The 15,907-nt window shown below is 33.2% G+C and overlaps 1 protein-coding gene across 3 annotated transcripts in view; it reads right to left on the bottom strand.

Annotated features, from left to right (window-relative positions):
• LOC140040608 (ADP-ribosylation factor GTPase-activating protein 2-like) overlaps window positions 1–15,872 on the bottom strand; it is a 54,752-nt gene extending 38,880 nt beyond the window's left edge. For 2 of the 3 annotated variants that reach the window (XM_072086664.1, XM_072086663.1), the window contains exons 1-12: window positions 15,766–15,872; window positions 13,747–13,865; window positions 13,548–13,620; window positions 12,716–12,847; window positions 12,077–12,224; window positions 11,833–11,859; window positions 9,842–9,963; window positions 9,532–9,674; window positions 8,670–8,804; window positions 7,026–7,169; window positions 3,516–3,671; window positions 1,464–1,593 (exon numbers count right to left, since the gene is read on the bottom strand). In XM_072086664.1, the coding sequence (XP_071942765.1) occupies window positions 1,464–1,593; window positions 3,516–3,671; window positions 7,026–7,169; window positions 8,670–8,804; window positions 9,532–9,674; window positions 9,842–9,963; window positions 11,833–11,859; window positions 12,077–12,224; window positions 12,716–12,847; window positions 13,548–13,620; window positions 13,747–13,865; window positions 15,766–15,831 (1,395 nt within the window). In that variant the 5' untranslated portion in view covers window positions 15,832–15,872. The remainder of the gene's footprint in view (window positions 1–1,463; window positions 1,594–3,515; window positions 3,672–7,025; window positions 7,170–8,669; window positions 8,805–9,531; window positions 9,675–9,841; window positions 9,964–11,832; window positions 11,860–12,076; window positions 12,225–12,715; window positions 12,848–13,547; window positions 13,621–13,746; window positions 13,866–15,765) is intronic. The other variant, XM_072086665.1, reaches the window with a different exon arrangement.
• Between the last annotated feature and the right edge of the window lie 35 nt (window positions 15,873–15,907).

The following is a 15,907-nucleotide window of genomic DNA, read 5'->3' on the forward strand; positions in this document are numbered from 1 at the left end:
CATAAAATCGCTACACGGCAGAGTGTAGCGATTCTATGGAAACGCTAGAATTTATCGGGGATCTAGTTCGCGAGTGCTAAATATTCTATGGTACGCGTATATGATTCATCGCCGACAAAATCGGCAAAGTTGAACATGGTTGAACTTTGCCGATTTGACTGCGATGAATCGGGGAGCCTTCCCGATTGCGTCGGCGACATCTGCGCGTGTAGCGATTTTAATGAAAACGCTGTAGCGACGGTGTAGCGATTTTATGGAAACTAGGCTTAACTGTGCTATATGTACGTTGTCAAAACTTTGTTGACAAAGGGTTTTGAAGCTAGACGATCAATTACCATGATCAGACTGTATACAATTATAATTTGTCACGTCATGCATCAAATGGGGTGTCTAGAAAACTCAGATCTCAGATATATCCATTCCATTCTGTAACTAGAAAACTCAAATATCAAGATCTGGAAAAGTCAGATATCCGAGTTTTCTAGATCTAGAAAACTCAGATTTTCTTCTAGACATCCCATCAAATGATGTAGTACCGATATAAAGCCTTAAACATGGTAATAATATTATGGAATGACGATGATGTCACAATAATTTTTTTTTTAAATTAGTATAATTTACACCATTATTTGCATACTATATGAATGAAATTCAATATTTTTAATATCTTAAATAATTAAACTACAGTATATTAGGCCTACATCTGGAGTGATTATGTACATTTTTCAGAACCATTGATGTACACTTACTAGAGGGTAAGTGAGCAAGGAAAATGCACCCTCTGGTAAAGATTGTCCAAATATTTCCAAGGGCTACCGTCCTAGTTTTGTATTCTTTAGTAAATTCATTGGCAAATTAAAAGGGATATATAATGTGCATACACAACACCACATTCCTTTTAACATAATCAAGTCATTACAGCAATATTTGTTTTCGGTCTTTGTTGGTAATATTAATAATGGATTTCTTGCATCATCGTAATTGCCGCCTTTAAGCCCTATTCATTCTTGCATTAGTTTTTATTAATTTACTCGTCAGTATAATCTTATATTGATGTATCATCAGTCTTCTTCATCATGATACTTAGGAGGATTACATTTTTTTAAGAATCGAAAATAATATGTAATTGGTTCTTATACATTCATGGTTCCATAATATAAATTGTTGGAGAATACGAAAGAATGCGTACCATGTGGCAACACGCTACAGACAGTCCCATTACTACAGATACTAAAGCCTAACCATACTAATTGAAATCCACGTAAATGACTGGTTATATATTAAATGTCTTTATTTTAACTACCACTTGTTTTATTTTGATTTAGGAGCAGATGTACGAAGATTTAGCTAAACGGTGTGAGCTGCACTTTCTTCAGAAATACTTTTCTGTGAAAATTACCCTTTTACAAATAACTGTTAATTGATTTTTTTATAGTAAACACATACAATTTACATACACTTACATCTATTTTATCACCTCCAAAGAACTGATCTGATGAAATTGACTTAGCATTACCATATTTTTTGTTTAAATCTCCAGCTGGCTCCGAAACCTGAACAGGTTCCTTTCGACTTCGACTGGTTTTACTGAACCTAGAATAAAACATAAAAATTAAAAACGTTGGTTTGGCGTTTTATACGCAATTGCTAATGAAATTTATGAGTGTTCTGGTCCTAGAAAAATGTCCATTGCTTTGAGGGAGACAAGAAGTACTTACACTCACTGCTGAATATGTGTTTAATGGTCACTGTAATTATACACTACTTTACTACAAAACTTTATCAATCTAACATGGTAAGCTCTGATAGGATTTAAATACATTATCAAAGTATACTGTAAATGCTACTCTTCACGAGTAAAGAACATTTAATATGCTTCACCTCCTAATACCGTATTGGTCATAGCATAGATATGTCTATATACAACATAGTGAACATCCTTGGGTATAGCTCACATTCACAATGCCCAGTTTTTAGGAAAGTGTGGTTTTAAAAATGTATTTTGAAATTAATTATAACTAGGAAATGGTTTGTTTAGAGTTTAATTCACACAAATAAATTTGGTTGACATTTTAGAATGTTTACATCTCGTTTTTAATTTGTGTTTGAAATACCAAAGTTTAGAATTTGAATGTCTCGATATAAGCTCACCTCAAGGTATCCATAGCATATTATTATACATAATCTATAGACATATAATATCACATGGCCAACTTTAACAACTCAAAAAGATACATGATATGGTTGCAACAAATTGGCCAATAAGATAAAGTTTTGCACCGAACTTTGTTTATTTCAGCAACGCATGTTGAGCATATCAATACCATAACACATTATTATCAGATTCTTGTACGAAAAAATTGATATACTGTACTAAGTAATAAGCCCACCATAATCCCTACAATAAACCCATCATAATCCCATGAACCTTACTAGATAGATGCAATAATATTTATAACATTCTTATGGCAGCCCCTGCATCTAGTATCTGTCTCAGACGTATTAATTAGCCCATGGCTTTCCTCTGGTCAAGGTGGGCACTGGACGAGAGAAGCCCTTGATCAATGTTAAGGACCAATCAATGTCCTGGCTTTGTTTCTATCAAACCTGTTAGTGGCGGTAATTATCGCTGTAGGTTTCAATTGAATAAAATAAAAAAATTTTTAAATAATGTCTAATATAAGCACGATTCGATAACATTTTTAAAATCAATAAAATAAAAACATTAAGTTTATGAAACAGAAAACAACCAATTTTCACTTTATAATATGCACTTTATAGACATTTTAATTGGTAATTATTTGTTCAACTTGAGCAGTAACCGTGGCAATAATTTCTAAATATATCTTCTTATGGTAAATTATTCTATGGTTTGGACAAGGTTTAGAGTGATTGGATCGGTAATTACATTAACAAATTTCATATTTGCATTTCATAATGTCAAATTTCAGGAGCCTGGGACTAATTTAGCACATGTTGCTCATCACAAAACTTCTTACATTAAATAACGGTTCATCAAGGGCTGATTAGAAGAATTTACCATTCACAATTTTAAATTCTATACGATCAAGAAACTGTCTGGGTACTTTAGAAAAGTAACTAACTATACAAAAATATACTATACACTATGTATCGATTTTCTTTCGGTGTTAAATATTGTTTTTAAACAGAAATAAAATAATTTAGTGAAACTAGTGGTGTAACGCAGAAGCCTGAGGCCCTTTTAGGAACCCTAATAGGATCTCATATGCTGGAGGCTTTGGGCGTTTCAGCCTTTTTTTCACATATTTTAATGCCTTTTTTTCCTCTGGACACTGCTCAGGGGCCGCCATAAGCTCCGGAGCCCCAATAAGTGCCAGGGCCCCTGGGTTTAGCCAGTGAGCGCTCATAGCCGTTACGCCACTGAGTGACACCGCATTTCTGAGTTCAGACGGAAGCATATTTGGTTGGTGCCCTGTAAATAAAACTATTCCTGAACATGTGGTAGTAAATTCCACAGAATTAGACAAACTTACCCAGACTCAATTGGCATAACCTTATCATAAGTTTTTGGCTTTGTAGAAGTTCTATCAATGATTTCCCATTCACTATCCTTAGATTTATAATTGTCATCGTCATCATCATTATCTTCATCATCATCATAGTTACGGGAACTCTTGCTAGAATAACCCCTAGAGCACACAAAAATAAAATCTCATGGTCAGAAGCAAGAGTTTCATAAGTAGTTATTTTGTAGAAAAAACACAATATTTTTGTTTCTCAATATATGACATACATACCCTTGTCTCAATGGTTTTCCACCATATACGACACTCCTATTTAAAAACCAGTTGGTTATGATGAAAATGTATTGCATGGCTGTAGTAGTGAGTATATTGTGTTCCCAGCAAACAATAGATGTTGACACAAATAATTAATTTAACTTAAAACAGGGTAACTTAGCCAGAGCTTGATACTTATCTAGTTGAAGGAATTTCTCAACAAAATATTTGCAATAAGTTATTAATATCATACTTAGGCTTAAACAGCAATACACTTTATAGTACTGTACTTATTATTGATAATAAGTCACTTCTTCCATACATACTTATTCATGTTTTAATAAAATATTAAGTTAGAAACGAAATACAGTAGAACAAAACTTTTGGGGCCCAACAAAAGACGGACTCTACCATTATGATAGTTGCTCAATAACATGTTTTAGCGTTGACACTCGATAAAACACAAAACATAATACTGTTTATGTTCAGCTTTATACATAGGAATGTAGTAGGTGCGAGATAAAATTGGGAAATATACCTTGGCTTGGTTTAGATGGCGTGCTAGGTAATAGATAAGGACAACCACCTTCAATGCATAGGATATGGCTATTAAATGTGGTAGCAGGTATATGATAGAAAATGATTGTTGAAAATGAGTGAATAAGAAATCTTGTAAATTGGTAAATATTAAAAAATCTCCACCACCGGCAAGCAGTATTAAATCATTCTAAAATGTTTGCCTATTTTCCACAAAATTGCTATGTTGCCAACACACTATAGAAAACTAAATATCTGACTTTATAAAAAAATTGTTACGGTCCAAAAATATTTTTTTAATCTACATAAATCATCAAGTTAAATTTCTAATTATACGATATATTATAATTTGAATTAATATTTCAAACAAACAAATGACCACAGAATGAACCAGGTAAGAGTGAATTCACTCTTCCCTAATTGGACAAGTGAACAAAAGTAAAGCATAGCAATTTTATGGAAACCAGGCTATGTAGGAAAGAGAGAACAAGAAACAAGATGAAGGAACAATAAACCAAGTATTTTCATTTCATTTATTTAAATATAACGGCGGCATTTAGGTCAAAAGCAATAGACAGTTAAAACTGTATATACTGTAGATAATTCTTAATTCTAATGGCTATATTGCATCGTATCTCAACAAATTTAACGGCGCAAACACTTAAGACTTGGTTTGTATTGATGTTAAATAGTTTGAAACACAAGAAGCTTGTATGGTTCTCACAGGAAACGCAGTTGCTGAGCCAGAAAATTTGTGAATTTATTTGCCAGTTAAATGTTGTGTGTCAATGTTGCAAAATAGCCAAATGTTTCCATAAAATTGCTATACAGTATTGTTGAATATTGTATTCTAAAATACTTTAGATGTTTCCATAAAATCGCTATACTTGTTGATGAAATGAAAGGTCACTTCTGATTTTACTATTATAATAAAAAGTATATTTGCATATTTAAAGGCCATTGCTGGCTGTTGATTGGTCAGACATGATAATGCGTTACAAAAATTACCATAATTGCTTAATCCATTCACAACTAACAAGTATAATATAATTCTGGAATTATTAATTTCTGATGATAAAACTTACAACAAAACTATGCGTGCCGTAATATGAACAAAGCATTCTATAGCGATGGCATAGCAATTCTATGAAAACTAGGCATTATATCAGCAATTAGTGCACTGACATTTAAATCTCTCAGGTACACTATACCCATTTACAAGAGAAAAACAATATAATAAAATATTGTACTAAAGATAACCCCTTACACTCGAGTGTTTGCATCAACACAGCTAAGTAAACTTGTTATACATGCACTTAATAGTACCTGTAGTATTTCTTATGAGACAGCTGTACAAAAACAAATACTGTACATGTATTCAATTCGTATCAAGTTAAAATTTGAGTAATTTGGCCCAATTTTGGAACAAAATATAGATACCATGTAGTTTCACATAAATCTTATTTTCATAAATAGGAAAACTATTTACCTTGCAAATGCAAATTTGGCCATCTGAGCCAAGCACACAAATCAGACTCATGACTTACTATCTGTTTAAGACAAACAGCAAAAGTAGCTTCAATTAAAAGCAGGTTACCAATTCGAAAGTCAAAGTGCAAGTGGGATTTTGGTTGTTTTATTTCACAATTTTGTAGCACGTAAATAAATCAATGGTATACTGTATGTATGATCAGTACACACAAGACAGATTTGCATATATTTTATGTATTTTTTGGGTAAAAGACAATCACCATATTCTTTAATTAACTTGCAAGATAAAATCACCTATTATATGTGATTAATACAATCATGGCACCTATATTTGTTTTTCTAAACAGTGTAAAATCTTAGATATATGAATAATGTTAAAACCTCTGAAAAATAACACACATTTCACAAGTGAACAAACATGAAAACTATCGACAATGAAGTGTGAGAAAATACTTTCATATTGAGGAAGATACAGTAGACAATAACACAAAAACAATTACAAAATATTTACAACAAAAACAGTTGATAGGGCAAGCAGTCACCAAAAACGTGACTAGGAATAAAATTAAAACTGATTAACAGTTTTGTTCTATATACATCAACATTTTTCAGTTCAATGGTGTTGAACATGTTCAAAAGGTTTTACAAATGTTTTCCTTTAAACAGAAATATGTCGAATTCACTCCATAAAACTATGTACAGTATATGAAATATACATCATGCTCATATTCCTGTTTCTCCCCACACAATTTGCAAAATGTATAAACCTATTACTTTCATACAATCGAGTTAAAATACCACATTCTTTACAACTTAAATTAATCTTCCACAAAACTGTAATTTGTGCAAAATATATCAACATTGAAAGAAGAAAGGGATAAAACAGAGGGAGGGTGAAGGTCTGTCTTTTGGTCGGTTTAATATTTAATTATGAAATTAAGAATTACAAAATTTAAACCTTATATGAGTCAGACTTTGCAGGACATTTTAATTACTACAACAACCACCTTCAATCACTCTTTTAAAGTTAATACAAGCCTGGGTGATATTAGTCAATTAAATAACCCTAACCCCACCAAGGATCAACTTGAATGTTAATTCACCTTCTAACATGCGAGAAGATACAGGCAATTTGTTATAAAAAAGAGTCCTTCTAAACTAAAAGAGTTATACACCTGAGTTGATTGCAAATTGTTATCAAATAAAGAACATTAAGTGTTGTAATATTGTCAGTACCTTGACGAGTTTTTGCTTGAGAAACCAGAATCGTAGTCATCAAAGAAATCTCTACTACTTGAAGACTTAAACTTGGATTTGCTTTTGACTGGATTCACTTGGTCTATAGTTTGCATATCACTCATAGCCGAATGAGACACACCACTAAAAGAGAAGATTAATTTTAAAAATGGTTAAAAAAGCAAACAGAATTCAGCAATGTAGTATGCTTAAGCTGACCTTGCCCAGCATTTTTTCATCTCTTTGAATCAATGAAACTTAGGTTTGGTGATAAAACCAATCATACTGTATATCACTGAGTATAGTCCCAGGTAAATTAAAAGCGTTGTCTTAAATCTATTGTCACTACCATTTTTATTGTCCAGGAAGTATTATAAATTGTTATTCTACGCCCCATATTCTTTGATTTACACATAACAATTTAATACTATTTAATGGAGTTTTTTTTATATAAAATGTTGCTTTGTTTCTATGGATTGTAAGTCATCAATTTATTGATGGATTGTACAGTAGATCGCATTGTTATCACCACCATAATTTTTATTTCATTATTAAAATGATGATGCTTATAACAGCAAAGAATGAAAATATTCTTAATAATATTGTACGAATAAAAACATAAGTACAAATGGAGTTCAAATGAAAAAAGTTCAACGTTAAATCTATAATAATAAGTTACTGATTCAATTACTGGAGTAATAAATGCAAAACATATGGCAGCTGTGGCGTTTCACAATAATGACTATTATTATTACAATATTAGAGAACCTAATGAGTAAAGGAGAAATCATTAAATGATATTTAAAGGTTAAGTGAAACATTCAAAACATATCCTGTGTAAACAAAATGATTCAATAAAAGCAAAAACATTAATGTAAAGTACACTTAATTACCTTTAATAGCTAAACAGTTATTACTTAAAATAGGTATTAGATATTTCAATTGCTCTATTAATGTGTAATCTACCTTGAAGATTAGGACTAAATGGAATAAAGGAAGAAATGAACTGGGCACAGAATCGTCATGGAAAGACAGGAAAATAAAAGAATCAATAAAAATAAGAAAACATGGTAACACTATGAACAGAGACGACGGCGGTTTGGAACTCCCAAAATTGTACAATTCGGGAAAACCTGAACGATCTATAGATGGCGCTATACCATATACGAGATCTAATGGTAATAAGTCCAAGTCACAGAGACTCACTCATGATTAAGCTGCGTCGTTGACCAGCGAAAGCTAGAGTAAAAAACGTAAGTTTACGAATTTTATTCGACTTTGGATCATCCAAAAGAAAATTTACTATTTAATATACCTCAATTGTCCCTTTGATGTCATAAACTGAACACTCTTCATTAACATACGAGCCAAAAAAGCGAGCAAGTGATACACGATGGTAGATGGACACAATTGACAACGGAGTGGCAACCATTATATGGGAAAAGACAGCGGGGTAGACCTCACTCTAGATGAAGGGATGAGCTCGTCAGACAGACCGAAATTTGGAAAAGATACCAACTGGGAGACGCCTTCACCCAGCAGTTGGATGATATGGGCTGAAGAAGAAAGAATATAGTGTTCAACTAGGACACAATGGTAACATAGTTACAAAGCAATACCAAAGTGTATAGTCATTTTGTTTACCTTCTGCCTGCTCCAACATATCCCATACCCAAACGTTCCATCTGTTTTGCTTTATTAGGATCAACATTCTTCATCTTTTCTTCCTGTTTCTTCATCTGTACACTCATATCTTGGTAGGCTAGCCTCATGGAAGCCCTGTAATCACAGTTTGGATAATTCTAAAGTTATTTATCTATAATTTACATGCACAGAAGAAATTCTAAACCACTAAGTATATATGTAAAATAAATTTATTTATTTATAACAATAAGGATGAGGAAATCTGTGAGAATGAGATAAAAGCTGCAGGTATAAATTATCAGAAAGTCTAACATATTTTTTTTTGCTGTTAAGTTCTGTCTACACTATTAAATTGTAAGTGAAAAGAAAATAAACTACCATATTTGGGCATATCACTATCATATTTGGCCATATTTTGGCACATCACCCTTTTTTGTCAAACTAGTTTGATAGTGTAGACAGAGATTAACTTGGTCTGTATAGAATACACCTTCAATTTCATAATACTACTACTATAACATGTTCTATTTGTTTACAAGCATGAATATCAGAACTCAGTCAATGTCTTGATATAAACTTTGACCTGGTATGATTGTCCATTAATGATAGAAGAAACTTGTGTGTGTATGAAATTCTCCAATACAAAATTATGTGTGAAAATTGTATACGCATATTCATTCATTTCCTTTATTTTGGATATACAAAACATACAAAATGAAAAATTTCAAATATATGTATACACTGATCAGCCTTACTAGCCCCTACATATAAAGTAATTAAGAAACCAAACCCACACCCTTAAAATGTCTTGCCTCAAGCATCCTTTGGTTGCAAAAATAACTAAAACGTTCAGTTTACTCACATTTGTTGTTCTTCGTCTTCTTTCGTCTTAATTTTTTGCTTAACTGAATCTTCCTTCATCTTATCAGCTGCCATTGCCTGTGATTCTAATGCTTTGAAGTCGGTCTTCACCTTTTGCGCTCCCATTCCTCGCTTTGCTCCAAGCTAAAAAAACATGTTACATATTGTTAACTGACATGATTTTTTAAAACTTAAAGGATACCAGCAATGCACACACTGCGCCACACGCATACATAAGTTATGCTACAAAATCATGACACATGTGCATTTGATATTGGCAAATAAGGTTAAAAAACGTGATGAAGACTCACCCCTTTCTTAGCACTGGTTGGTTTACGAGTTCCAATAGTAGACTTTCTAGGCTCTGCTTTAACTTTTGATGGTGAAGTACCTAAAGCTGCTGAAACGTCAGGAACTGCGTCTGGATCGTCATCTACAAACAAACATTTTTACTATGAAAACAACATATAAAATTGATAACACATGCCTTAGCTTTCTTTTTCTCTCTCTGACTACTGTGTAGTGAAAATTATGAAGGAAGCAAGTTAAAAATTGTAAATGTTTTGTTTGAAATACATGCTTGCACAAATATCTTTCAAAAAACTGTGCATATTTAAAAAAAGAAAACAGGAATTATGTAGAAATGTTGAATTTATATTTATTAAAATTTAACAAATAACACACAATGATAAAAAAGTTGGGAGGTGTTACTAGTACAGTACAGAAAGAAAGTACTGCAACTTTACCTACGAATTAGCTTCGTAGATAGAACGTAGGCTACATTGTTGGCTTCGTAGGTTCCATTGTTTGGCTTCGTAACCTCAATAAACAACTTTCAATGAGCTACGTTCTGAACTTCGTAGGGAGTTTGTAACCTAAATAAACAACCCTACGATGTTCTTAGTGAAGTAAGGTGTGAAATTAATGTGTTAACTTTAACTGGCGGAGGACTAAGTTATAAATTACTAAAAAATAAATATTTTTTAATCGTAATCGTTTCCTTCGTGCGTGTTTACCTACGGCAAATACAAATATAAATTTCCCACGATGTAAACGTAGAGACACGATCCAACACAGGTGAACCTCAACGAACAGGCCAACTAATAAACATAATATAGCGAATGTCCAGTCCACCCAGAAACAATGCCGAGAAAAAAAGATCGTAAACAATTAATTCTAAATATAGTATCAGAACGTTTAATCGGTCGCTCAAAAAGACTGCCGACAGAAGACCGTAATTAATACCGACCTAGTTTTTTTGGTCACATGGCATGAAACGCGATACTCTCTGCTTTACCGCAATCTTTCATGGTTTTTTTAAAACTCAGTACGAGAAGGTGGCTGCCGTCTGACAACGATTAATAAGATCGTGTACCTGGATTTTGTGTCACATGACATGAAACATAATACTCTCTCTAAAACTGTTCACATGTCTTTTCCCCTCCAAATTCTGTTCGGGCCTTTTTCTTTACACATGTCGTAATCATTTCAAAAGGCCTAGGCCTATGTTAAATTTTAATATGGAATATATTTTTATTTTGCATATATTTTGTTGGTGTCCTAGCCTAGGCCTAGGTGTCAGTTTTTATAATTCGCTAACCCAAGGTAGAATTAAATAATTTATAATGTAGGCCGCCGAAACAGGCTAGCCTTGACTCTCTCTACGTGAGCTGAGGGACCATGGGCCCGATGTAGTCTCGTCGGTGGATTTCCGTCTAAATTAGGATAACCGATGCGTAGGGCAGCTACAAAAATTGATGTCTACTATCTTTAGATAGGATTTTAATTAGCAAACAATACATTGTTTGTTTGCATTGTCCATGCTTCTAAAGGCGATGACAATGGTGTTTACAAACCCCACCCTACAATCGACGCGTAGATAATTATCATAACAATACATCGTAGGCTACGAACAATACATCGTAGGCTACGAACAATACATCGTAGGCTACGAACAATACATCGTAGGCTTTGAACAATACATCGTAGGCTACGAACAATACATCGTAGGCTACGAACAATATATCGTAGGCTACGAACAATACTTCGTAGGCTACGTTCAGAGAGAACCTACGATCTACCTACGCGTAGGCTACAAAAGGTTGCGCGTAGATACGAAGCAGTAATTTCTTTCTGTACTGTATACTCATAGTGCTGTGTCTAGAATCCCTGTGACTCATCTAAAATACCCAGTATTAAAAAAGAAAAAATTGGTAAGTTAACAAAACAGTAAACAGTATGGAATGTACAGTACAGTACTAGATATTTTAAAGATCGGAATTAAACAGATATATATCTCTACCTTCTTGTACAGCCTTATTTGTGCTTGCTGGAATTTAAAAAAAAAATAAAATACAGTAAGGAAGTCCTACAAATAAAAGTGTAATACAATATTGTGTGTATATACATGTGGCGAGGCATTTATTCAAGGGGGGAGTTTATTCAGGAAGGCGTTTATTATATAAATACAGTAAATAAAAAAATAAAAATAGATTTTGAAAAGACCACATGACATCATCTTGATTTAAGCTTAACAAGTTTTTTACCTGCTTGTGTTTTGCCATTGTTTATTGGGACACTGGTCGTTGTATTTTGGATGAAAGATGCCTTTTCATCAACTTTTGTAAGCTCTTGAAAAAAGTCTCCTTCCTTCTTATCTGGAGAGTACATGTGGGCAATTTCCTCAATATGTAACTAAAATAGGGAGAGAAAATGATGAGGGATGTTAACAGGATGGAATCCTTAAGGTTTGTCTCCACTATCAAACTTTATGTGACAAAAATGTGATATGCTCATATATGGACATGATGATGTCATATCACTACCATATTTGGGACTTTAGTTTGATAGTGTAGACAGAGCTTTAGATGAATAGGTTAATTACACAATAGTATATAATTGAATACATGTCTTGTTCTTGGTAGGTTTCATTTAATGAAAATAAGTTCTTCTAATTGAAAGGATTCTGTAAAACCAACGTTTTAAAGCATCTTTAATAAGTATATATATTATTAATATTTATACTCAATGGACTGGAACTTTTTAGTGGAAAAGGTCTTTAATAATTAATCAATGTCAAAAAGTGTTAACAATATTTGGAGTGATGGAATCTTTAATGTAATGGCTCTATATTCAAAGGTAAATTCCAATGGTTTCAAATTATAACGAGAGCACCATTGACTTACTTCTGTTCCATATTTCCTCATAGCAGCACTAGCTTGTTGTTTAACTTTATCCTTGTACAACTGAGCTGCTCTGCTGTTGTATTTGGCATTAGCATCATTTGTCAAGCAGTTATGTTGTCTGAAGAATGCTGTCTAAAAAATGAAACAATCGTAATATTAACAAATACAAATCCAAAGGCAAATTACTGACAAAATGACAATGCTGTGGGTATCAGTGGCTGGATCTCAATGTTAATGTTACTGTTCTTGTGTCCACATGGCCGTCATTGACAAACATTTAATATCAGCTGACCTCACTGCTGCTGTACTCGTCATCTACGTTTCAACCATGCTACACACTTTCATTAATTTTTATATATAAATTTGAGAATAAGAGCTACATTCTGAAGACGCAAATAAAATAGGCATAAATCTAAATCAAAATGGTATTAGCAAAACTTGCAAAAAGTTCCAAGGTTTTGGGAAAACATTACTTCTATTTAAGTGACTCCAATGGCCAAGTGGTTAGGGCAGGGGCGCCGTTTACCGTATCTAAAGAGCCGACAATATTGGCATGGGGTTCGAGACCGACTCCTAGTTCTGATGATGGAAAAAAATCATCTTGTATAAGGACTATAAACTTTAGGTCCAGTGTGCACAGTTAATCCGTGTGCAACTTAAAAAACCCAGATCATTATTCGAGATGAGTAAGGGGTTACCCTGGTGAACTGGTTCACAAAATAGGACAGTGAATAATTTACTGATTGCTAATTCTTGCCGACATGTACCTAAATACATTAAAAGAAACTATTCCTACCTACAGTAAGTTCCTTTTAAGGTAAATTGTACTTACTGCATTGGCATTGCCACCAACTTGCATAGCCCTCAGTTGAGGCCAAGTCCATGATGTATCTAATTGTGTAGATCTTAATAAAAAGAAAAGTAATATAATTTTTTTAAATAACTAAAAAGTAAACAGTACCTATCATATAATATAACATGTTATCCAGGCTCACATCCTCATATATAAAAGTAAACAATGATAAACATACCTAATGAAGGTCAAATGAACACCAAGTGATCGGTGAACAGCTGAGCAATCTATACATAGAAACACTCCATACGTCACACTAGCCCAAGTTGGATTGTTACTACGACAGTCAAAACATAACTGAGAAAAAAAACCAAATTCATATCATGAACTGGAGTGTGTACTGTAAAAATGTTTTTAAAAAAATACTGTTTTATATTATAGAATAAAGATGTTTGAAACCACTTTAATTTTTATAAAATAGGATGATATAGAAATAGGCCTAGGGTAGATGTACCAATTAGCGGTTAATTCATTTATTAATTAATGTAATTTATTATTTATTCACAACTATTAATTATTTTTCATGTTAGTAGTACCTTTAATATATTCTTTCAAAGTTACAATCGTTTATTTTATAATTCCCTAAGCTATTTCATCGCTAGCCATCAAAACAATGAATGACCTCTTGACTCCATGTGGAAAATTTCATGTCTTTAGTGCGAACTGAAGAAAGGGGGTACCCTTCACTTACATGTAGGTAAGTCACATAGTGACGTGATATACCTACAAACTGCATTTCACAATATCTCAATAAATAAAATACCTCATAGACTAGTCCATTGTACGATTGTCTTACTATTAGTATTATGGGATGTAGAAGAAAAACCAGCTAATTGGACCAGCCATGTGGCCTGATCCAATCAGCGGTAGGTTGGTTTTTAATTAATATTTTTTCATTGTCACATTAAATGTAAATGTAAACATATTTTCAATTAATTTTAAACATAACTAGAGGGTACTCCGAGAGTACAAACCTCCACCTACTGTAAAATTCCCCTACATAAAATGCCTCTGAATATTTTTTTAAAACATTTTTTTTATTAGTTTTAAGTGTAAATAGGCTAACTGCACACTACAAAGTTGTGGATGACAGTGTGGTGTAATGGTTATGTATCCAGCCTCTCACAGTTGAGATCGCTGGTTCAAGTCCCACTGAGGGTTTTTTTTGTTATTATTATTTTTTTTTTTTTTGTGGACCTTGATCTTTGACCCTGACCCTTCAAAATTTAACCACAATTATATGATGTGTCATTGATCATTGTGGCTAAGTTGAGAATTGGTTAAAAACTTTGGTATCTAGGCCTAGGCAGTAAAATAGTTTTTTGTTAGTTGTGACCTTGACCAATGACCTTTTCCCCTTAAATTCGAACTCGTCCAAGCTTTTTTGGCCAAATTTGGCCGGATTCGGATGAAAACTGTGGCCTCCAGGCTGTTCACAGACACACACAAACATACAGGGGTGAAAACATAACCTCCTTGGCGGAGGTAATAAACAAGAATTAATAAATATGAATTTTTGTGTTTTATTTATGTTTTTAAACACTACAATACCATCATGTTTACGTTTAAAAGTTGAACATTCTCAGTCACGTGACCAAACTCGAGTGGCGTATCAATTAAAAGTATTACCGCAAATTGGGTACCGCAAACTGGGTACCGCAAACTGGTGCCGTCCTTAGTATTTAACGAATTATTATTAATTAAGTGGCCATTGTTTATTTTTTTATGTATTTTAATAAAGGATATATATTATTAATACGGTAATTGACAATTGTTGTATTCACTTGAAACTATAGAATAACACATTTAACGTAATAATGAATGATTTGACCTTTTTTACCTAACCGCAAATTGGTACATCTACCCTTCTTAGGAGGAGGCCCGGCCTATAAACAATTTTAATTAGCCTAAATTTAGGCCTACAAAATACAATTGAACTTGAAATGCGGTCTAGCCTACTAAGAACTTTAGAATAATCAACAAAATTGTCCCTAGGCAGGTATTTTTCCCAGACCTCCGAGGCAATCCATTTCCTTCCAGCTGCTCACTCGACTGCCCTCTCCTTTTGGCCACCACACACACACAGACACCGGCCAGGCCTACTTCCTAGCTTAGATTAGCTTATATACCGGCGTCCAGCAGTATTCTGATGAACAAATACAATATATCTACAAATATTAATGTATTAATAAAGTACCTTGTTTGATTTAATAGACTTTAAACGTTTAAATATGGTGTGAATATCTGATTTAGATGGCTCCATACTAAATTACTGCTCGTGTGTCTCTTGCCAGCCAATCTCTCCTATGACGAAATCATCACGTGACCTAATATTTATG

The sequence above is a fragment of the Antedon mediterranea genome, chromosome 2 (assembly GCF_964355755.1).
Source record: "Antedon mediterranea chromosome 2, ecAntMedi1.1, whole genome shotgun sequence".
In the NCBI taxonomy this organism is placed as follows: Eukaryota; Metazoa; Echinodermata; class Crinoidea; order Comatulida; family Antedonidae; genus Antedon; species Antedon mediterranea.